The 25,010-nt window shown below is 38.4% G+C and overlaps 1 protein-coding gene across 3 annotated transcripts in view; it reads left to right on the forward strand.

Annotated features, from left to right (window-relative positions):
* Nucleotides 1-7,554: 7,554 nt before the first annotated feature.
* DSC1 (desmocollin 1) overlaps nt 7,555-25,010 on the forward strand; it is a 31,968-nt gene continuing 14,512 nt past the window's right edge. For 2 of the 3 annotated variants that reach the window (XM_002713481.6, XM_008261174.5), the window contains exons 1-9: nt 7,555-7,921; nt 10,234-10,318; nt 12,215-12,417; nt 13,579-13,698; nt 14,507-14,662; nt 19,262-19,406; nt 20,809-20,975; nt 22,445-22,579; nt 24,319-24,504. In XM_002713481.6, the coding sequence (XP_002713527.3) occupies nt 7,859-7,921; nt 10,234-10,318; nt 12,215-12,417; nt 13,579-13,698; nt 14,507-14,662; nt 19,262-19,406; nt 20,809-20,975; nt 22,445-22,579; nt 24,319-24,504 (1,260 nt within the window). In that variant the 5' untranslated portion in view covers nt 7,555-7,858. Of the gene's footprint in view, nt 7,922-10,225; nt 10,319-12,214; nt 12,418-13,578; nt 13,699-14,506; nt 14,663-19,261; nt 19,407-20,808; nt 20,976-22,444; nt 22,580-24,318; nt 24,505-25,010 lie in introns of those variants that run through there. The other variant, XM_089305223.1, reaches the window with a different exon arrangement.

Raw genomic sequence — 25,010 nt, forward strand, 5'->3', positions numbered from 1 at the left:
TCCCATTGGTTCACCCCCAAATTGGTGCTGTGGCCAGAACTACGCCGAGCCGAAGCCAGGAGCCAGGTGCTTCCTCCTGGTCTCCCACGCGGGTGCAGGCTCCCAAGCATTTGGGCCATCCTCCACTGCCTTCCCGGGCCACAGCAGAGAGCTGGCCTGGTAGAGGAGCAACCGGCTCTAGAACCCAGTGTCCATATGGGATGCCAATGCTGCAGGCGGAGGATTAATCAAGTGAGCCACAGCACCGGCCCCTCTATGCCATTCATGTTAACTGAAATTTGTTGAAAGTTCGGAAATTTGGAATCTGAATTATTTAGACCATAAAGAACTTCAATATTCAGTTTCAAAAGTCCTTGTCTTATAGCTTTGATTTGAAAATTTTTCACCATGCAGATAACAGCACGAAATTAATAAATTGCAAAACTCAGAGAGATTATTCCAAATTCATCACTGGTATTTTTCTTTTTTTCTTTCTTTCTTTTTTTTTTTTTTTTTTTTTTGACAGGCAGAGTGGACAGTGAGAGAGACAGAGACAGAGAGAAAGGTCTTCCTTTTTGCCGTTGGTTCACCCTCCAATGGCCGCCGTGGCCGGCGCACTACGGCCCAGCGCATCGCGCTGATCCGAAGCCAGGAGCCAGGTGCTTCTCCTGGTCTCCCATGCGGGTGCAGGGCCCAAGGACCTGGGCCATCCTCCACTGCACTCCCGGGCCACAGCAGAGAGCTGGCCTGGAAGAGGGGCAACCGGGACAGAATCCAGCGCCCCGACTGGGACTAGAACCGGGTGTGCCGGCTCTGCAAGGCAGAGGATTAGCCTAGTGAGCCGCAGCGCCGGCCCAGTATTTTTCTTAATGAGCTCTGAAATAACGTCTCCATTTTGTTGTGTTTCCCTGTGTTCCAGCTCTGCAGAATTGCTTTACTACCACTGGCGATCTAGCTCACTGTGCCATTATGTCGTCAAACATCTTTCCTACTTATTTTGCACATTACTATATTCCCTTCCAGACTCAAAATGCAAAAGTTCTAGAAAGACCTCCCTGGCCCTTCTACCCTGAGTGTTTTAAGTGTCAATCCCTTATCCCCAGTCGTATAGTCATTCTCTGAATTACTGTGACAATGTCGCTTTTCACTTCTATTTGAGCAAATCTTGATGCAGTGCAGAGCATGATACGTACCCAGGGAAAGCAGTCGAGTCAAATTTTTCAACTTCTCTTTTCTGTCACATTACATCATGTCTTTTTTCTCCTTTTGCATTTTTCTTCCCCTTTTGCTAATTTTCAATATTGTAGTTAAGTAGATGTTCAGTGTTGAGTGTTTCCATCAATTTGTTTACCATTACTGCTGGCTGTATTTTTGCTCCATATAATTTATAAATCTTAAGTGTTGTTTTTTACTATTTTAGTTCATTGAGATGTATACAATTAATTTATTTTAAAAAGACTACAAAAATTGTTAAATACTTTGCATTTCATTTTTTTAAAATATTCTGCCAGACTTTATTATGTTAGATATGTTAGATAAACAGGGCATTTTTCAGGCTGCTTAGAGACCATGTAAATTGTAGGCTACTTTATTACTATTGCTTGGTTTCTGTGTTGATTCTCTTCCTAGCCTTGGTTGGTTCTCCCTTCTTTCTCTCCCTTTCTCCACACACACACACACATTTTTATTTATTTTTTTTACAACATAAGGGACAATCCAAACAATTAAAGGATAAAAATCCTTTTCAAGTTCGAATGTAATAAGTAAAATAAAATAAAACAGTCCTAAGACCTAAGAAGTCCTTCATGGATCCTTCCTACCTCCTGCTTTGCCCTAGCATCCCATCTTCAGTTGTCCCTGCATACCCTTTTTCTGTTCTCTGTATATCCTTTTTTATTATTAAGAAAACGTCATCTTCTACCCTAAGAGTTGAGGACAAACCTCAAATCCACCCTCTCATCTCCAATAGTGCAATCTGCAGCACACAATGGTACAAAAATATATTCCCTAGCATTCAAAACAGAATAAAATAACACCGTTGGCCTTTGGCAAAATGTATGTATCTTCCAGAACAGTGGCAAATTGCAAGTGTTAGCAAAGTGTTCTAAGCTAAGCATGGTAAACCTTGGGTTTTGCATTGTAGCTAAGAACTTTGATCCATCTTAGGGGAAAAATAAGTGTGCAAGTGAAATTTGTACTCATTAAATAAAAGGTTACTTTGAAAAAAAAACTTAAAATATAAAAAAGATAAGTGTGCAGGTGCTCACACACATCTCCAAAGGTTTCTAATTCAAATTCATATAGAGAAAATGAATCTTGCACTAAAAGACAACACAATCTACATTCTTCTCTATCCATGCTAAAAAGTATTTTCTATGATCATGCAGAACAGTTTCAATCTCCTGTTTTCAGCTTTCTAATAATTTCTCAGTACACAAGAAGTAATGGCAACTTATAGTAGCACTCTAAGCCATCATCCTCACTCATAGAACTGCAGCACAGCATCTGAACCATTTTATTCACCAAGCACCACTAGACCCCTTATATCTTGATATAGAACTCCAATTGTGAAACTCTAGTTCAGGAAATAATACTGATTCGAGAAAGAGATTTATATATAAACAAGGTTTTTATAGTAATTAAAAACTAGTAATAGCTTAGATGCACAATATTAATAAGTGATTAAATAGATCAACTGTGTTGCATTTATTTGAAGAAATTTATTACAGTTACTAACATGGTATTTGTATAGGGCTTGTAAAGACATAGGACAAATGTCATGATATAGGAGATTATTTGTACTATTAAAGGGAAAAAGCACATTGCAAAGTTACATTCGTAGCACAGTTTAAAAGTGTCAAAAATCCTATACACAGAAACTAGACTGCAGACTGATGATTACTTTCAGATTATAGGTGTGATTTCTTTCCTAATTTTCTATCTTAGCCAAGTTTAGATAGTGAGTTTATATTCTCATCTTTAAAAATCAACATTTAGGCGCTGATATTGTGGCCTAGCGGGTAAAGCCGCAGCCTGCAGTGTAGGCATCCCATATGTGCACCTGTTCCAGTCTTGTCTACTCTATTTCCAATCCAGCTCTCTGCTATGGACTGGGAAAGCAGTAGAAGGTGGTCCAAGTGCTTGGGCCCCTGCACCCATGTGAGAGACCTGGAAGAAGCTCCAGGCTTCGGATCAGCCCAGCTCTAGCTATTGAGGCCATTTGGAGGGTGAACCAGCAGGTGGAAGACTTTCTCTCTCTCTCTCTCTTTTTTTTTTTTTTTTTTTTTTTTTTTGACAGGCAGAGTGGACAGTGAGAGAGAGAGACAGAGAGAAAGGTCTTCCTTTGCCGTTGGTTCACCCTCCAATGGCCGCCAGCATGCCGCAGCCGGCGCACCGCGCTGATTCGAAGCCAGGAGCCAGGTACTTAACCTGGTCTCCCATGGGGTGCAGGGCCCAAGCACTTGGGCCATCCTCCACTGCACTCCCTGGCCACAGCAGAGAGCTGGCCTGGAAGAGGGGCAACCAGGACAGAATCTGGTGCCCCGACCGGAACTAGAACCCGGTGTGCCAGTGCCGCAAGGCGGAGGATTAGCCTAGTGAGCCACAGCGCCGGCCGAAGACTTTCTCTCTCTCTGCCTCTGCAACTTTGCCTTTCAAATAAATAAATAAATCTTTAAAAAAAATCAACATTTAATAATATAATTCCTAACATATAAGATAAATAGTTAATAGTAAAATTTCATTTGCATGCAATAAAAACCTGAATACTTTTGAACATTTAACTTTTAAGAACATCAAATAAAATAATAATTGAAAGAAATAGCAGGAAATGAATACAGGCCTAAAAATGTATTATATTCACTTCTCTAGGGATTTGAAAACAAATACTTATAGAAAATTTTAAGCTTTACAAGGGCAGCCACCACGTCCAGCACCATGGATAATGCTTAGCATGTAGAAGGTGTTAATGAATAATGGTTGGATAATTGACTGATATTGAAATGATGGTAAAGAAAAGGTAAGCTTAGTGAATAGCTGTTGATTTGTCTGTTGAGCTGCTATTCTTTCTTCTCCTGACTGTAGCACACAATTGTCTTGGGGCAATGGCTTCTTCTAGGCTTCTTGGGCATGTGATGTAGCTATTACTCCATGACTGTTGGCTTATGTGCAAGGTCTGGGTCAATGGTCTGGGTCAATTGTGTTTTGCTCAAACTGTTGGGAGAAAGGCATGCTCTTTCAACAGTGGATTGCTAAGCCAATAGAACATATCTTTAGCCCTATTGGTGGCCATCTTTGCCTCTGCATTGAGAAAGCTGAATGGTAATGAAACCAGCACAAGGAAAGGCAGAGCTAAGTGGTGGTGACAACTTTTGCCTGAATTTAGGATACCCCTGAACTTCCCAGTTACATGCCCTAGCAAATTTCCTTATCCTTAAGGATGAGGGAATTTTGTTTTGTTTAGTTTCTCTTGAGTAAGTTTGAGTTAGGTGTGTATGCTGAATAGAGTTTAAATCATCTAGCCATGTGTGCTGACATTTCACTTTATAAGTCTGACAGTAGTTTTGATAATAATTGGGAATGGTCACTTTATGTAAAATTAATCAGTATTCTATGAAAACAGCTTTAAGAGACCATTGCTAGTAATTACCAGATAACATTCTGTACTCATAATTTTTAATAACACTTTATCCAGATAGCTTACTAGTCTAGTGAAATTTAAGGTGCTTTCCACTGCAGTATATTTGCTACCATAGGACTCCAAATGACTTTATAGCCAAGATTTCTTTTTTTCTTTGCTCATACACTGTTCTCGTACTGAGATCGCACTTCCTGACTTTAGTGTTGTAGTTTCTGTTATCTTCAACCACGTGCATTTAACATGAAGTGCCTTGTCGTGATTCATCAACATGCACGGCGTCCTTGTCAGTCTATAGCCCTAGAATGAACTGAGTCACCTGATGGAGATTGTGGCTATACCTGTAAATGGCTGTTTTGAGACTTTGAGGCTATTCATAACCAGCTCTTTCTGCAGGCTGGCTGTGCACAAACAACTCTTCTGAAACTTGTCCTTCTATTTTCTTAAAACACGTTCATTAAATTAATAGATATGTGTATTTTCTTAATGTAATTTAATCTAAAAACTAAAGAAATGCAAGGGTCATGTTGATCTTTACATTTGAATTCTCTGACCATAAATCCATGAAGGAAAAACCAATTATAGAAAATTTATATATTTAAATGAACTATTTATTCTGAACAGAGAATTCAATGGTCTATTCTTAACTTGTCCTTTAATTTTTCTCCGAATTGCTCAGGTACTTAATATTGGCTATGGTGCCTCCTTTTACTCTATCTTTTTTTTTTTTTTTTCGACAGGCAGAGTTAGACAGTGAGAGAAAGAGAGAGACAGAGAGAAAGGTGTTCCTTCTGTTGGTTCACTCCCTAAATGGCCACTACAGCCAGCGCTGCGCCTATCAGAAGCCAGGAGCCAGGTGCTTCTCCTGGTCTCCCATGCGGGTGCAGGGCCCAAGCACTTGGGCCATCCTCCACTGCCTTCCTGGGCCACAGCAGAGAGCTGGACTGGAAGAGGAGCAACCGGGACAGAACTGGCGCCCCAACCGGGACTAGAACCTGGTGTGCCAGTGCCGCAGGCAGAGGATTAGCTTAGTGAGCTGTGGCGCAGGCCTCTTTTACTCTATCTTTCAAACTCTTTTGTGTGTTCTCCTTTAAGAAATGTGCCTTTTAAAAAAATCCCGCTTTTTTGTCCTCTTTATTCTTCCTGTACAATGCTCTCTCCTAGCAGAGGTCAGTGTCTGGTATCGGGGCCCTTAGATAATTGTTCAATTAATAAATCTGGTTGTATATCTTTTTTAAAAGATTTTATTTATTATTTATTTGAGAGGTAGACTTAAAGACAGTGAGAGGGATAGACAGAGAGAGAGGTCTTCCATCAGCTGGTTCACTCCCTAAATGGTTGCAATGGCTGGAGTGGAGCCGATCCAAAACCAGGAGGCAGGAGCTTCTCCCTTGCGGGTACAGGAGCCCAAGCACTTGGGCCATCTTCCACTGCTTTCTCAGGCCACACCAGAGAGCTGATCAGAAGAGGAGCAGCCGGCCTAGAACCAGTGTCCATAAGGGATGCCAGCGCTTCAGGCGGAGTATTAACCTACTGCGCCACAGCACCGGCCCCACTGGTTGTATATCTTTAAAAACTTGCAGAAACAAACATGCAGATAAAAATAAGAGCAATGCTTTGGTGGCAGACAGACCTGGATTGGAATACCTGCTTCTCCACTTTCTGTAAGTCTAAGCACAAAGGGCAAGCACTTACCTTACTCCATGGCATTTCATCCTCCCCTAAAAGGAGCCCTCTTTGGCCTGTTGGGAGGAGTCACAGAAATGTCTATCATGAATCCTAATTTGCAGCAGTGGTTCAGTAACTTTGAATTCCACTTCTTTCTATATATCTCAAAGGAAGCAGCTAACATCTGAAAATCTTTACTGTCCTCCCCTAAGTTCCATCACAGCTGCTGAGTGCAATCAAAATTTTTGAGCTCACTCACTGAATTATCCCCAATTGAAGAGTTTTAAAATTAATGTTAAGGAGCCAGCACTGTGGCATAGCAGATAAAGCCACTGCTTGCAATGCTGGCATCCCATATGGGCGCCGGTTCTCGTCCCAGCTGATCCACTTCCTATCCAGCTCTCTGCTATGGCCTGGGAAAGCAGTACAAGATGGCTCAAGTCCTCAGGCCCCTGCACCCACGTGGGAGATCCTGAAGAAGCTCCTGGCTTCAGATCGGTGCAGTTCCAGCCATTCTGGCCAATTGAGGAGTCAACCAGGGGATGGAAGATTTTCTCTCTCTGCCTCTCCTCTCTCTGTGTAACTGACTTTCAAATAAACAAATAAATCTTAAAAAATTAAATTAATGTTTAAAAAAAAACCTAAACTTGCTGACATCGTTGTATCCTTAGGTCAGATTATGAAATCCTGTATGCAATGTGCAAGTGGTTAGGGTGAATGAAGGGATTTTAGAGAGACATGATTTCCTTGAAAATAAGATAAGGACAAAAAAAATGGCTTCATGTGTAACAAAGGGAAAGCAGTGTGGAAATTGTATCTGACTCTTCACTATTTCGCTTTCCTGAGGTGTACGCTGTGGCGAGTTCTCTGTGACTCTTGGATGACAGTAGACAGACTGTGGGAGCAGACACAGGCATGCGCGAAGTTGCTGGGTCCCTGGCTGAGCCGGAGCGCAGGATGCGGCAGACTACACCTAACCGCTCCGATGAGGAGATAAGCACGCTGAATGTGATTACACAGGCTGTGTCCCCTGATCTGCCAATGGCAGCTGAGCAGGCATCACCTCCTTGCAGGGAGTTCGTGCACAATTTATGTTGTACCCAGGGGGCAAGGCAGGTTAATAAGGCCAGGAAGGAGGGGAGGCCGTAGGAGGGGGTAATGACTGGGAAGGACTTCCTCGCATGGACCTGGGGGGAAGGAGGAGGGCTGAGGGTGGAGGGTGTTCCCTCCCACTTGGGCCTATGTGTTAAGTGGCAGGGGAAATTTTGAAAGCTGCTGTGAGGAGGAGCTAGTGACTGGGGTTGGGGTGTCCTGCGCCTCACTCTCCCCACTTGTGGGCAAACCTCTTTACATCCAGAGGGAAGTGAATTGGAAGAGGAAGACTGATCAGCCTCTAGGAGCAAAGCAATCCTCCTGCTGCCACCTCTTGTCCTCTGTCCCGCGCCTCCTGACTGTCTTCCAAAGCCAGCTCAGCTGGGCCAAGGTGGCGCAGCAAGTCCTGTCCGAGGGCCCTCATCTGCATCCCAGGCTTCCCTCTTCTCTGCTCGCCATCCCTGGCCTTCGGGACTGCTTGTGATGGCTGTGGCCTGCGCCGCCCCAGGGAGCATCTTCTGTAGGCAGCTCCTTTTCTCTCTCCTGGTGAGTAACTACCAGAGGATTAGGGAACCCAAGCGTGTTACTGCCCGCTCGCTGCTCCTTCCAGCTGGGGCTTGTGAGAGAGTAGAGGAGGGGCTGGGAGGCCAGGGAAGATGTAAACAGGTCTGAGAAAAATTCAGGGAGAGTGGGGAGACCTGTGGTCCAGGGAGGGCAGTGTCCAGCACCCGCTGTCAGGATGTCCAGGTTTCTCAAGGGAATGCCTTGTGCAGTCCCGCTGGGTGGGGCGCTTTTTCTAGGGAGTTGTGGGATGAAAACTTTCCTCAGGCATTCAGGCAAGAAGATTCAGAAGTTTGCTTTGCTATTAGTTGTTCGATAAGTTCCTATTATTCAACGTGCTGAGTCCCATTGTGTTGCAAGAAGAGGAAAAGGATTCTGGATATGAATTATTCACGATTTTCTTCATTTTACTCAGGAAGAGCTAAGAGGAGGGCAGCACTCAGTTTCAGCAAGCAATTTGACTTAAGAACAATAACAAAGAAAGATGTGACGTCACTGGAAATAGCATTAACGCCTTTCACTTGGTGTTTTAACAGCTTTGCAACCCTCATTAGCTTGGCTTTTTTTTTTTTTTTTGTCTTGGTGGGGATGGAGGAGAGGAAGTTGTTTCACATCTCCATCCAGCATTTCTGAGCTGTGAATTCCCTTTCTTTGCTTTGTTTTAGCAGAATACTTTAGCTTAAAATTATATTTTCAGTATTGGAAGTCCTTCCTGTATGGGGATAAACATTCTCCACATAAATAATCCGTGATGCAGCATCACAGGTGAATTTCTCATCCTGCAACTGCTTGAGTAAAACGGAACTCCAAGACCGTCTTGAGTTAGTGGATAAGATTCTACCCAGATTTCTCGCGGTTTTGGTCCCTGTCTTGTTCAGTATCCTTTGACTCATCCCATGCCCATTTGTCCCTAACCCCAACATTGACCAAAAAGATGTCTGACCACAGCTCCATCACTAAAGCCACTGATTTGTCCTGAAGACTGGAATAGGACTTCATGACAGGAATCCTCCACTGGCTCTGCCTGCAGAGGGGCCCCAGCACAGGGATGAAAGATGAGGGTGAGGGTGGAGAGTGAATAAGCTTTTCTGTATGCAAATATATGTGTGTTTGCACATATTTATATACGGATATACAGGGTAGGTATATGGGCAGATAGACGCATATGTAAGTTCTTATGTTTTTAATTGTGAAATGCTTCTTCAACATTTTACATTTAGAGCACTACTAATAGCATGCTTTATGCTCAAAAGTTCTTTAGATATAAATTAAGTGCATTCTTTAACATTAGGAATAAACATACAAAAAATTACTTCACTTTGATAAGAATGTATTTTTTTAAAAAAGCAGTTATTTAAATTAAAGCAATGCAAATATGACTTTTACTATTTTTGTTTTTTTGTATTATCCACCTGAGAAGGGTTTATAGAATTGTAAACCATGTAAATAGACTGCTACCATATATGCAGTAAACTTGAAGTAAGTTGGGAAAGAAGTGCAAATCCTAATATGAGTGTTAGTTTCTTTTCTTCCCTCAATGCAAACAATATATCTGTAATTCTAGAAATATATCATCAGAGAAAAACTGGTCATAAAATTGGCCTGTAAGTTGATTTAAAGACTCAAAAACAGTCATTTGATAAACAGAGAGAAAACAGACAGAAAATGAATGACATTTACAAATGGTCTTGGATGTAATAATCTCTACAAAAAGTCAGTGAATTAATGGTAACTCATTTTCTCACAATTATACAATATAATTTACATGCCAAGAACTTCACTTTATTTCATTTTTTAAACTGATTCTAAATAGCTGTGGTATCCCTAAAACCACTTTCTTGGCTATTCCCTTTTGTTTTTAAAAAGATTTTATTTATTTATTTGAGAGGGAGAGTTATAGACAAGGAGAGGGGAAGACAGAAAGATCTTCCATCTGCTGGTTCACTCCGCAAATGGCCTTGGTGGCTGGAGCTTGGCTGATCCTAAGCCTGGCGCCAGGATCTTCTTCTGGGTCTCCCATGTGGGTGTAGGGGCCCAAGCACTTGGGCCAGCCTCTACTGTCCCAGACCATAGCAGAGAGCTGGATTGGAAGAAGAGCAACCATGGACACTAACCAGAGCCCATATGGGATGCCGGCACTGCAGGCTAGGCTTGGCTACTCCCTTTTAAAATGAATATTTCAGAAATTAAAATATTAAACTTATTTCCAAAATTGACAATATTTTATCAGTAGGTCAAAAGTGTAATGTAAAAATATGCGGACAAATGCAATTCCTGAGTTTTTTCTTTCTTTTGAGGTTCTGCTATTATTTTGCGATGCTTGTCAGAAAATATCTCTTCAAGTTCCTTCTCATCTTCAGGCTGCAGCACTTGTAGGCAAAGGTGAGAAATTGTATTAAACATTTAGTAGTTGTAACTTGGTGCATTAGCATCAGATTGCTCTTGTAATGTTAGGTCTAAAACCTATGTGGTAGCTACTTGGCATTAATATTGGGCATATAATGAAAGATAGGCTACTTGATTTTTGGTGGTAGTTAAAAATAATTAAAATACCAAGGTTACTGTATACTTTTCTTGTCAGAAAGATTAGCACACACTAGAGTGCTAAATTATTATGGCTTAGGCCAAAGTCAAGGTTGTTTAATTGGTTAGACATGAAAAGAATGTCTCAAATGTAAATGCCAATATAAAATTTGTAACTGAGGTTGATCACAATGCATATGCACGTACCAAGAATTTATTTGATTTATTTCGAAACATATATTGTGAATGACAAATAAAATTTTGGTGGATCTTACATCCAAAGCCATTTCTGAAGGACAGGACAGGACAGGTTGGTTATTCTGAGTCCAAAGGTGACTTCTTTTCATCAAGGTTTTTCGCTGGCCTTGAGTTTTCATTTGGAAAGCAAACTTTGACACTTGAAGTGCTATCCTTTTCCAAGACAGACATAGTTTTATCTAATGCCTTTTATCTAATGCCTTGGTTTTAAATGTCTATAAACTAATTTAAATACTTAAAAAGATAGGTAGTTATACTGTAAAGACACACAGTAAAGACACTAAATATGTTAAATTTGAATCTGAATAGGAAATATTTTGATGATAACCATGCACATATTAAGCATTACATTTATCAAGTCTTAAAAAAGATGTGTTATAGAAATATTATTTTCTTTTTAAAAGAATTTTATTTATTTATTTGAGAGCCAAAGAAGCAGAGAAAGCTAGACAGAGACAGGGCTCCCATCCACCAGCTCACTTTCCAAAAGCTGGCAACAGCCAAGTCAAAACCAGGTGCTGAGAATGCAATGCAGGACTCCCACCTGGGTGGGAGAAACTCAGTTACTTGAGCCATCCTTGCTGCTTCCCAAGATCTGCATTAGCAGGAAGCTGGAGTCAGAAGCCAGAGCCCAGTATCAAACCAATATTCCAATGAGGGATGCAGTTGTCTTAACTGATCGATGTCTTAATCACTCGGCTAAATTCTCTCCCCACTAAGATTATTTTCAGTATTACAGAGGACTATTACTTTAAAATGGACCAGTGTACTTACTTGTAGCCAGGCAGTTATAGTTGTTGAAGATGTATTGCAAACATGTCCAAAATCTACTGATTTGTCATACAAATATAATACATATTTTATAAAACAAAAGTATCTCTCTGTGCGTGCACACATACACACACACATGCACACTATTCCTTAACCTACAATATGTTGATATCCTGAAAAATCTGTTGAAAGTTCAACATGGATTTTTATACACTTGATCTACCAAACATCATAGCTTGGCAACACAGCACACTTCTGATTATAGGGTTGATCACTGCCCAATATCCTGAGAAGGCTACCACATATCACATTTTACTAGCACAGAAAAATATCCAAATTCATAATTTCAAGTAAATTTTCAGCTAAATGAATATGGTTTTGCACCATCATAAAGACAAGCAGTTGTCAAGGTGAAGACCCCACACAAACACACACACACACACACACAAATCCATAAATAAGAGATAAGGTGGAAACAAAATAAATTCAGTGACATTAGGAAAATATTTTATTTCTTAAGTTAACTGATGATGAGAGAGCTAGAAAATACAACTCCATTGACTTAGGTGTTTAATTTTCATGGCCCTACGTTTTAGAACAGCAGGTGCTCAAGTGGAACCACCCCTCTGTCTGTATGTCATGCACCAACTTGCAGTTGCCAATCCTGTGCAACTTGTTTTATTCCTGTTTTATCTGACAAATTGCTGTGAAATTTCTTCCCTGCAGTGAATCTGGAGGAGTGTCTCAAGTCAGCCAGCCTAATCCTGTCTAGCGACCCTGCCTTTCGAATTCTAGAAGATGGCTCAATTTACACAACGCGTGACCTCATTTTGTCTTCTGAAAGGAAGAGCTTTTCCATTTTTCTCTCAGACTATCAGAGACAGGAACAAAAAGAGATAGAGGTTGAACTGTCAGCCAGAGGAAAAAAGGTATAATCGGCAAGATCTTCAGTAATTTAGTATTTTAATCAGCATGTGAGAGTTTTTTCATTTTATACTCCTCCTTTCAGGTTAGAATCATTGTGCTTAACTGACCATTTGTTGTTCTTTTCCACTTATATTTAATATGCATACAGACTAGACTATTAAGACATAGTAGAGCTATTTGCAAAAGTGTGTGAAGATGAAGGACTCTGGCCAGAAAGTCAAGTCAGAATATCAGAGGTTTCAGAGAGTGTATTGAGTTGTGGCAGCAAGAATAACCAACCTGAAGAACAAGGACAAGGTAGGGCGGATATCAAACTCAGTGAAAAGTGACACTCCACCCATGTGGCTCTCTCCCAACCCATGGTGGTTTGAGTCACAATGAAAAGGAGATGAGATTGTCTAAAGCTTACTCTCATCTCCATAGAGAATTACAGAAGTCCCTCTCTTCAGAGAGTGGAGGCACAGCCAGTTTACAGGATTGGCTTGAGGCTTCAGTGTTTTGACGCTGGGCTGTTTTTCTTGGAATGACTGGTGGTGATAGGACCAAGAAATGGGGAATGGAGAGGGTTGTTGGAACTCACATCTCACTTAGAGCAAAATCAGCAAATGATTTTGGTCTATAAAAATCTATTTATTAAAATGCGATTCAATTTAAAAGAGGGTTTCCCAGTTTGATTCCTTCTGATGACAGAAACTCCACTGAATTTAGAACTTGCTTTAGGCTTGTGAAACATGATTTTATATACTAGTTGTAAAGAGTCTGCAGAATACATAAAATAAAACATACTGAACAAATGCTGCCTTGTGTTTTTATGTGGGTATATAAATACTTGCCCTGTAATAAGGATTTGAGCAGATTTGGGTTGTGCCATGCCTAGTGGAATAAAATCAACTTTTAAGTATTTGTTGATGGATTATCCATTTTAGGGAGATCTATAGTCTCCAGGTGGGATCTTAGAGATTTCTGACTGGTTAGGTGGTTGAATCAGCAAATAGGTGGAACTGGAAAATATAATGCAGTTTGAAGTCTAATTTTTGTGTCGGTTTCTGTATGTTTGTCTCTCGTTATAAAATACAGAAATACTACAGAGAATATTTACAACATTGCTATGTGTAACTCCTTACTTATTTTCTCTACATTTCTTTGCTTCTCATCAAATGTAGACCATTAGGAAAAGGCAGACCAAAGACACAGTCCTCAGGCGCAGTAAGAGAAGATGGGCTCCTATCCCATGTTCTCTGATGGAGAACTCACTGGGTCCATTTCCACAGCATGTTCAACAGGTACATTTCATCTTAGTTGATTTTATAGATGTCAATTTTTTGTTGATTAATTTTTCATTTAATTGCATGTTATGTGAATCAAGTAGAAATAGGGTGATTATTCACTGGAACTATGATCACATAGAACTGATCCAATATAGTTCTAATTTCCAAAAATCATTTTTAGTTATTGAGAAATGTGTTTTATATTTTTATATTTTTATTCTCTGAAGTTCATTAGTAGGCATTCAAATTTATCCAAATACTATGCTAGGACTTTCATCACTCATGAAAAGCAGACATGCCTACAAAATTGCATAATTTATTTTTCACTTAAATTAGCATTTATCTTCCAAAAAATGCCCACTGCTCTGTTTCCCAAGTAAGACTGTGTGTCACATAGGTGGAATGCAAACATGTGGTGATTTTGAAATTTTGCATTTTCAAAGAATTAATTGTGGAAGAGATGTTGCATTGCAATTACCATACATTTTTAAATGATGTAATTATCAATTCCAAATAATTCAGCATCACTGAAAGTGTTCCTACACTTTACAGAGGAATAAGAATAAGTCACTAGGAGTGGTAATGGTGTATCATTCCACAAGTTTTATAAATATATGCATGATAAAAGAATTTAGGAACAAGCAAGTGATGTGACTGCATGTTGAAGAAGACAGATGAAAATTTGGAAAACATAAGCAGAGGCAAGAAAGAATAGATGAGTAAGAAAGAGAGTTAGTGATTAAAAATTATTATAAGAAGTTAGGTTGAAGATACTTATTGCAATATATTTGTTCTTTACCTAAATTGTCACTTATTATTTTAGATCCAATCTGATGCTGCACAGAATTATACTGTCTTTTATTCCATAAGTGGACAAGGAGTGGACAAAGAGCCTTTCAATTTGTTCTACATAGAGAAAGAAACTGGAGACATCTATTGTACACGAAGCATTGACCGTGAGCAATACGATAAATTTGAGGTTGGATTACTGAAATATTTATTCAGAATTATATCTGTTACTGGTTTATTAATATTTCCAATTCTGCTTATATATATTTTAAGTATTATCAACATGCAACGCAAACTTCAAAATTTCTATTGGTGCCATTGATGAAGCAAAACAGTAAATATAGTAAAATCAATAAACCTAACGGAAAGCCTAAAAAATATGACATGGGGCAGATATTTATTGCAGTGGTTAGAAAACCTTGCTTGGGATTCATGCATCCCTTTTCAGAGTGTTTAGGATAGATCCCAGCTCCACTGCCAACCTCAGCTTCCTGCTACTGTGTCCCTAGGGAAGCAGGAGGTGGTGGCTCAAGTGGTTGTATTCCAAGTGGGAGTGCCCAGATTCTGACTTGATTTGGCCTCTGCTGTTGTGAGTAAAGGATTGGCGCTGTGTCTGTCTTTCTCTTCCTATCCGTCTTTCTGTTGTTCAAATAAATAAAAAACTCAAAATTTAATAACAATTTTGACAGACTTTTATCTGTGGAATCATAGGGAAGTAACAGAATTTTATTGAGTTCAAAGTTCTCTATAATAAAACAGCCCAATTACTCTCAACCACGGCTATATATTATAAACCACATGATGTTGTTCTGGGTTGGGACTCCATAATCCAAGGTGATTCTAAATGTGTGCTAGTGTTAGATTCATGGCTTCAGCCCTTCTACATAGTGCTGTGCTGGTTTCCTCTGCTCTCTCTCACTGTTCTTTGCCAACGAGATCCTTGGGTGCTTTTTTACTTCCTTAATAATCCAGAACAAATTTACCAATCCATCCTATTCTATCTTATCCTACCAAAGACAATTTCTAAATTCTCTGAAAAGTAACTCCTTGTTTTGTTTTAAATGTCACACAAATCTTTGGTGTTCAGATGTCTAACCTGATGTACAGGAGAAAATCATAGTGAGTCTTAGGAATGATGGTGAATAATATTAATTAAATTAATAGTATTGTCTTCAATTTATAAGAGTGAAGAACTGACTTGTAAAATGAGAATATAAAATAGAAATTATCTCATAATAGGGGATCCAGGGACTAGTATCTTAGCAGACATCTGGAAGATGAGTAGGAGTTGGTGGTCACATCATGACAGCATAACCATGACAGTAATCAATTGTGAGGAAGCCAAATGCATAACTAAATGTTCTAGAAGACATATCAGCTATAGAAAGTTCTACATCTTAAAAAGAATCAACAGCAACAACAACCACAAACCTTGGTTGGAGTGTTGTTTGAAACTGCTTAAAAATAGTCCATTCAAGCAAAGATCCTTAGGAACCCTTTTTGATCTTTTTATTTATATGCAAAATAAATACTTGGTAAAGACTATGTCAGTTCTCTGCTGTTTTTGCAGTTGTTTTACAAGAAGACAAGGTGTCACTCTAGAATTTACTCTTAAGTATTAAAAAGCTGCCTACTCTGCATTTGGCAATCTGCATTTTATTTTCTGTTCTGCTGATCAATCATTTGATAGGATCTTGTTTGACAACCTGCTATATATCTGCTTTGTATCATGATCATCGGTGGAAGGAGAGAGAATAGTTTAAATTTTTTTAAAAACTTGTTTTGCAATTTTTAACTTTGTAAAAAAACAAATAAAATAGTTTGAACTTTATGCTGAAAGTTAGGCTTTTAAATAATTTTCCTTTCAGAATTACTTGTGCTTTCTTAATTCCCACTAACACAGGTAACTGGCATTAAGAGAGACCACTTGCAAATTAGGAAAATTCTTTAATTTAAGTATAGCTTCAAAATATCAACATGATGCAATTATAAAATCGCTTGAGGTGGAATGGAATAAAAGGCTTCTCTGTCAAAGGAGAAGTTAAAATTTAAATATGCCTTATAAAACAATATATCTTTGTAATAGTTTTCTATTGAATCAAATTTCATCAGTTTTTTTTAGATGGTTTATTCTTGTGGAAATTAGTAGATGTTAAGTATCTACTAAATTAGCAGATGTTAAGTATTCTTAGGCACCTCACAACCTTTATGATCTGTTTTCTTCTCTGTTATAGGCTCCTAACGTCTTACATCACTCAGAGTGGTTGTAATCATTAAATGCCACAATATTGGTGCTTCTCAATGTTGGTGCTATCTTTAGAGATATTCTAATGGTAGATGAAACAATGCACATGCTCTAAGATTTTGTCCTCAAATCTGGAGATTTTGATGCAATTTCCAATTTACTTTCATGTAATCTATATAAATGTTAAATATTAATGATATATTATTATTTGAAACAAGCTGATTTTGTAGATTATGAAAAATAGTAGTCAAGTGTTCAATTCAATGCATACCTTTATTGTGCCCCTGTTCTTGCTATTGCCTCCTGTTGTATTGTTAAATCTTGGCATCTGAAGATTTTTCTGAGTCGCATACTATTATAATTTGAGGAGTTGGTCTTAAATCGTTAAATTTATCTAATTTGGGGCCGGCGCCTCGGCTCAATAGGCTAATCCTCTGCCTGCGGCACCGGCACACCAGGTTCTAGTCCCAGTCGGGGCGCCGGATTCTGTCCTGGTTGCCCCTCTTCCAGGCCAGCCCTCTGCTGTGGCCAGGGAGTGCAGTGGAGGATGGCCCAAGTGCTTGGGCCCTGCACCCTGTGGGAGACCAGGAAAAGCACCTGGCTCCTGGCTTCGGATCAGCACGGTGCGCTGGCCGCGACGGCCATTGGAGGGTGAACCAACGGCAAAGGAAGACCTTTCTCTCTGTCTCTGTCTCTCTCACTGTCCACTCTGCCTGTCAAAAAAAAAAAAAAAAAAAAAAGACTTAAATTTATCTAATTTTTCAGAGAGTCATGTAAGGTTGTTTTCTCAAGATTGGCATAGAACAGTTCTATAAGAAAACTTTCTTCAACAATACCGAGTTATTCTTTAAAACAGAGTAGTAGCAAATATCTTTCCTTTTTTTTTTTTTTTTTTTTTTTTTTTTTTTGACAGGCAGAGTTAGGCAGTGAGAGAGAGAGAGAGACAGAAAGAAAGGTCTTCCTTCCGTTGGTTCACCCCCTAAATGGCCGCTACGGCCGGTGGGCTGCACCGATCCGAAGCCAGGAGCCAGGTGCTTCCTCCTGGTCTCCCATGGGGTGCAGGGCCCAAGCACTTGGGCCATCCTCCACTGCCTTCCCGGGCCACAGCAGAGAGCTGGACTGGAAGAGGAACAACCAGGACAGAACCTGGCGCCCCAACTGGGACTAGAACCTGGGGTGCCGGTGCCGCAATTGAAGAATTAGCCTAGTGAGCCGCGGCGCCGGCCCAAATATCTTTCCTCTTTGAGTGTTGTGGAAGATCTGTACATTTAAAAACTCAGTTTCAATCTGGTTCCTTCTTAATCTACCAGAAACTTACTGTCTTGCAACATTATTTACTTTTCCAGGCATACGAATCCATCTACTCTTTTCTGTATGTGCCACTAAGTCATGTTCTATACACATTCAGCTTGGTGTCACCGCTTTCCCTGTTCCTCTGCTCAGTCTACACTACATGTTTCTCACTGCAAGATCAAACTCAATTCTCAACTCCTGTTAACAGCTGTTTGGATTTACTTGAAGATAACATAAATTTAAGCAAAATACAGTGTGACAGAACTGAAAATGCTGAGGTTTTTTTCAAGCTATAGAAGAATCATAAGGGGAAAGGATTTCACAGTAATGCACACATGACATTTGAATAGCACTCTTGTAACCTAGCTAAAATATGATTAATCATATTCTTTATTATTCTTATTATAGCAGCATTTAAGTATATTGCTGTTGCTTTTAATGCAGAACAATTAGAACTAGTATGCAAACCACTGCTTTCAAAGAGCTTAAGTGTTGTTTTAATGACTAAATAAGAAACTACTTCTAAGTAATTACTCTATTTTATGAACATAAGTGTATTCTCCTAAAGAGTTTGGCTATGCTTTCAATTCAATTATTTCAATTCAAACTACATTCCTAGTTTAGATTATGTTGTTTATAATAATGATTCAATTATGACATATTTTGGAGATACTTGACTCACTATTAGCAAAAGATAAAGCCAGGATTTAGCCTGAAATGAAATCATTCACCCAAATTAGTAGAATGTGAAATAATATTTCAAACTACAAGTGATAGCATGGTTGGATGCAAATGAACTTCATTTCCACTGAAGAGAAAATGCAACAAAAATCACTGTAAATTAAGGAAGGAAGGATAGACTTAGTTTAGGTAAAGAGATGTTTTAATGTCACTGTCATGAGGGGAAAGAATCCATTAAAAGATGTATAATAGAAACCTTATGACAATTTTTACAGAGGGCAAACTTAAGGAATGCTTTCCTAATAAGAAAAAATGGGTTGAACTGAATGAAAAAAATAGGATATTTACTGAAGATGTACCTAATGTAAGGCTCTGTGTTACTCTAGTAGGTATTTCAGGAATGCAAATATCAGTAAGTCTAGGACTATGCCTGAGGACAATTGTAATCTAAGGAGATAATTAACAAATCTTCATGATTTTTTAAAATGTTACATTTTCCTTCACCACTAGGCATATTTGTGTGTATAATTTATCATTTGAGAAGAAGCTGATGGCTTTTATTCCTTTCAGGTCTATGCCTATGCAATAACCCCAGATGGCTATGTACTTGAGTATCCACTCCCCTTGTTTTTCAAAGTTGAAGATGACAATGATAATGCTCCATATTTTGAAAACAAATTGACAGTCTTTAGTGTTCCTGAAAATTGCCGATCTGGTGAGTTCACATTTTATAGTGTTATGATATGAAGATTATTTGATAGTTCATTAAGCATTGTAATTAAAATGGTTTAATGTAATTGCATTTCATTCATTTGTTGGGATTTCTGATTATTTAGACATTTTTTCCACTATAAATAGAATTTACATGGCTTTGCTCTCAATAACCTTTGATTACTCTGAACTCTTAAGACTCTTCCTAAAATAAAATTCCATATATTTCCATTTTATACAATGGCTTTATAATTCTAGCAATAATTATTTGACTCAATTCTCTGTAGGAGGGGGTTGTTGTTGAAATTGGTATTTGGTTTACATATGTATGTTTAGAAAATCTGGAATGCAGGGAAGGTTGCTCAGTTTTTCCATTGGACGAAATCACTTCTTCAGTATAAAAAGAATTAGCCAGGGATTCATAGAGTATGACAAGAGAGTTACAGGTAGGCCAACAGCCATCTTGTCTTCCAGCAAAATGAGAGGTTATTTTTTCATTCATTCATTTATTCACTATTTGTTTTATTGCTTATTATTTATTGAAGGACTTGTGAAAGATTCGATGTAGGAAAAACTGAACTTTCCCATTAAATTCAGGAAAATAGAGTGATATAACAAAGATATAGAAAAGTCCATTTTATGGTGTGAAGCAATGTTTTTAACAGACATTTGAAATTTGAAGAGTTTGACTTTTCCAGGCTATGTTTGTATAACACTAGTTTTTGTTAAAAATTTTATGTATTGTTTTTCTGATTGCCTTTATGAAATGACCAATGGGTATTAGTTTTCATTTTAACCTAAGCTGTTGCAATATGTGTGCATGTATAAGATGGACTTCTCACAGTAAGTACATAGTTAAAGCAACATTCCTAACACTCTCATGTCTGGGCCCTGAAGCTTATGCAAAGGATACTTGGACTCTTGCATAATATTTGTGTTTTGCATATGTTAACAACTACCTGACTATATTAATAACTCAGCATCTTTATTGAAATATAAAAGTATAAAATCCTTGTTTGCTATCACCTGAGAACATGCACTATTCTCCTAATTAACATGATCATGATGGGGTATAAAAGAGAGAAGGTACACAAAGAAAATATCATGCAAAAATAGTCCATGAACTGAGACAGTACATTGTGGAGAAAGAATTGGAGAACTATTGGTACTACGTGTAAGATGAGAACTGTTCTTGTAGATGTAGACTGCAAGTCATGTTATTCAGAGTAACCAGTTCATTGAAGGTTAAGGAAGAAGGCCTTGCAGATGTTTGGAGCTCATGTGTAGATTCCTCAACTTATCTATAAAACTAAGCTTTTGAAAATAAGTGCCTTGATTTTATTTATGTTTATAGCCTCATTATATTGTGATTTAAAATTTTGACAATATTGTATTTATGTAAATAGGAACTTCTGTGGGACAAGTGACTGCCATAGACCATGATGAACCTGACACTCTACACACTCGTCTGAAATTTAAAATCCTACAACAAATCCCAGATCATCCAAAGCATTTCGCCGTACATCCAGATACGGGTGTCATCACTACAACCACACCTTTACTGGATAGAGAAGTAAATAAACTGATTTATTAATTTCCCAGACATTAAAGTATGTTTAAATGGATCTTGAATTTCCAAGAGAAAGTATAACTTCCATAGGTTGTAGCTAGGACTTCCCTGGAAACTTCTTTTTTTCCCACAGAGATGTTGGGGAAGTATAAGATATTAATCAAGGCTTCACTTGAGTTCATTGACCTGATTTGATGTGTTGATACTAAAATTGAAGTCTATTTTTTTTTGTTTTACAAATATTACTTTTATTTTATTTAATATACTCATATGTAATTTTTAAAAATTGATGCACTTTACTTGTTAGGGCACATGTAGGTTCACAGGAAAAATGAACAGAAAGTACAGAGGGTTCCCATATATGCCCCACTCCACCAAGGCACAGCTGCCCCAGTGTCAAAGTTCTGCATGACAGTCATACATTTGTGACGACTGATGAACCTACACTGACATAGCATTACCATCTGAAATCCAGAGTTTACATGGGGCTTCACCCTCAGTGCTGCAGACTCCATGGGTCTGGAAAAACTGTACAGTGGCAGTATCCACCATTATCGTATCACACAGGATAGCTTCATTGCCCTGAAAATCCTCCGTGTCCTTCCTACTCACCCTTCTTTCTCTCCAGTCACTGAACACCTCTGACCTTTTTAGTGTCTCCCCAGTTTCACCTTTTATAGAGTATCAAGCAGCTGAAATAATACAGTCTATAGCCTTTTCAGAATGGTTTCTTTCACTGAGTAATACACATTTAAATTTCCTCCTTGTCATTTTATGGCTTATTAGCTCACTTCATTTTAGTATTGAATAATATTACTTCTTGTGGAAATGCTAATTTATTTATCCATTTACCTATTAAAGAGTATCTTTTTTTCTCTTAATGTTTGGCTATTATGAATATTATAATTTTAAATTTTGAAATATACTGAACACAGCCGGCGCCGCAGCTCACTAGGCTAATCCTCCACCTTGTGGTGCCGGCACACTGGGTTCTAGTCCCAGTCGGGGCGCCGGATTCTGTCCTGGTTGCCCCTCTTCCAGGCCAGCTCTCTGCTGTGGCCAGGGAGTGCAGTGGAGGATGGCCCAAGTACTTGGGCCCTGCACCCCATGGGAGACCAGGATAAGCACCTGGCTCCTGCCATCGGATCAGCGCAGTGCACCGGCCGCAGCGCGCCGGCCGCGGCAGCCATTGGAGGGTGAACCAAGGCAAAGGAAGACCTTTCTCTCTGTCTCTCTCTCTCACTGTCCACTCTGCCTGTCAAAAAAATAAAAAAGAAAGAAATATACTGAACACATCAGTTCCTATAGCATTGACTGGCTAACCTCTTGTATTTGTAGTGTTTTTTAAAAAATATATTTTTAAAAGAATATATGTGAAATAATCATCATATGAACAGAAGCTATAAAAATTGCAAGGTAGAAAAAATGGAATAGTTCATCAATGCACCGTTTTCCTTTTTTTTTTTTTTCAGAATTGTGATACTTACCAATTAGTAATGGAAGTTCGAGACATGGGGGGTCAACCTTTTGGTTTATGTAATACAGGAACAATTACTATTTCACTTGAGGATGAAAATGACAATTCACCATATTTTACAGAAACTTCTGTGAGTATATGTCTATGTTCATTGCTCTAGGTTCAATTATTTAAAAACAAAACCAATCTAGAGTATGGTAGCTCTGTAACAGCGCACATTTTGCTGTATATAGCTACAATTTCAAACAACAAAGGGAAGAGGGAACTTCTGTAGGAGTAATTGAAATGTCAGTTATTTCTGGATTGTAGGAAGGTAGTCATGCTATTAGCTACCATAAGGCACTTTTGTCCTTGACATGGTTCATAGTTTAGTGTTTTCTTTGCTGCTAAGCTCTAGTATCAGATTCCTTGGACTTAAATTTTTTTATAGGCCAAAGAAGAAAAGATCTTCTCTCTGATAGCCTTTAAACTTCAACTTATTAAAATGAAAAAGGGACTAGCTTTATATCCTATGCTATGGGGACATTAGTGTAGGCTGGCCCACCACCACCCCTGTATCATATTTGAGCAAACTGTCCTTTAGGCAGTAAACAATGAAAGACAGGTATATGCTAATAACTTCCAGAAAATGATTTTTGGTTCTTGAACTTTTAATGAGTAGCCTTCCATTTTTTTTTTCATTAATGTACAACAGAGTTCATGTCAAAGAAGGAAAACCATACAAGTCTGGTGGGTGAAAGGCATGTTCACATAGTTTCTGCATTCACCCCTACTCTGTGTGAGAACGTTTTATCCTATGTTTCATATGAAGAAATTAAATATCTATTAAGTAACCTAAGATCTCATTCATAAATACCATGTACAAGAAGTCATTAGGATTCAAATCTAGAACCATTATTCTCCAGTCATTATCATTCTTCTATAAGTTCATCTTTTATCTAGCAGATTCTGATTTATGACTTTCTTTAGTCTTTTAACATCGTATGCTTCAGTGATCACATTTTGTGTCTGTTTGTGGGGAGGGAGGTTGTACTATGGTTTAATTTCTCCAGAAAGGGGAACCAGCATTGTGGCATAGCAGGTATAGCCTGCTGCCTGTGATGTCAGCATTCAATATGGACTCTCGTTCATGTCCTGGCTGCTCCACTTCTAAACCAACTCTCTAGTAATGACCTCAGAAAAGCAGCAGAAGATGGCACAAGTGCTTGGGCCCTTGCCTCCCACTTGGAAGACTAAGATGAAGCTCTTGGCTTCAGCCTGGCCCAGTACTGGCTGTTGCAGCCATCTGGAGAGGGAACTAGCGGATGGAAGATCTCTCTCTCCTCTTCCCCTCTTTCTTTTTCTTTCCCTCTCTCTCTGTAATTCTGACTTTCAAATGAATAAATAAATCTTAAAAAAATTCTCTAAAAAGAGAAATCTTTTCCCTTAAAGTGTTTATGAGTGAATCAAAAATAAATAAAAAGATTGGTTTATAAACTAGTCATTAGTAAGAAATCAATGGATGTTATAATAATCCATAATGTTTAGTATATTTAATCATTCATTAGATGCTTACTATGTCTAGAAAGAGGAGCTACACTCTGAATATTGTAGAAGTTCAGAAAAGAGACAAATTTAAGGGCCAGAATGATTGGGAAAATCATCTCAGAGAAGTCTTCAGAAGTTAAGATATAAGTAGTCTTTTATGAATGGAGAAGATTTGAAAGAGCAGTTTAGAAGAAGAGAAAAAAGCTATACATTAAATTTATAAATTCTTTCCCAATATGTAAATGCACGTTTCTATATCACTTTGTTTTATTTTTTCTTTAGATACAATTTTACATGTTAAAACTATACATTTGTTGTAACAAGAGTCCTTTTCTTTTTTAGTATACAACAGAAGTAGAAGAAAACAGAATTGACGTTGAGATTTTACGAATGTCGGTACACGACAAGGATTTGCCAAACACTCCTCACTCAAAGGCTGTATATACAATCCTACAGGGAAATGAAAATGGGAATTTCAAAATCAGCACAGATCCAAATACAAACGAAGCAGTCTTATGTGTTGTCAAGGTAAAAATACAATCAAGCTATCCTTTAAACCATTCTAACTTATGTTTGCACACTGATACTAAAGTAATTCCTGTACATATGGAAGTAGAAGAGTGCAATGGGATGCTGCCATGACCTAGATTGATTTACATAAAATCTTTTGTTCTATTATTTTAGTCTCATTTTTTTCTTAGAGAAAAGTCGTATCAGGTACAAAACTCATTGTTATAAATATGAGAAAAATAAATTAGATGAATATTGAATATTCAATCAGATATTAACTTTATAAGAAATTTTAGACACTCACTGTTTCCTATCTTGAGTCCTATGCACAGCCTTCCCTAACTTAAGATCTTAGAAGTTTTATCCAGAAACTGTATTTCCTGACATGATTTTTAGAAAACGTGTTTTTCCCTTTCTTTTTAGTTTTCTTTGTGGGGAGGTAGGAGAGGGGGGCTTCTAGATCTTTCCCTTTGCTTTTTTTCATCATTTCACTATTGTTTCAGGATTATTTCTAATCATCCAGT

The sequence above is a fragment of the Oryctolagus cuniculus genome, chromosome 10, assembly GCF_051225735.1.
Source record: "Oryctolagus cuniculus isolate XC-2025 breed Fujian yellow rabbit chromosome 10, ASM5122573v1, whole genome shotgun sequence".
Lineage (NCBI taxonomy): Eukaryota > Metazoa > Chordata > Mammalia > Lagomorpha > Leporidae > Oryctolagus > Oryctolagus cuniculus.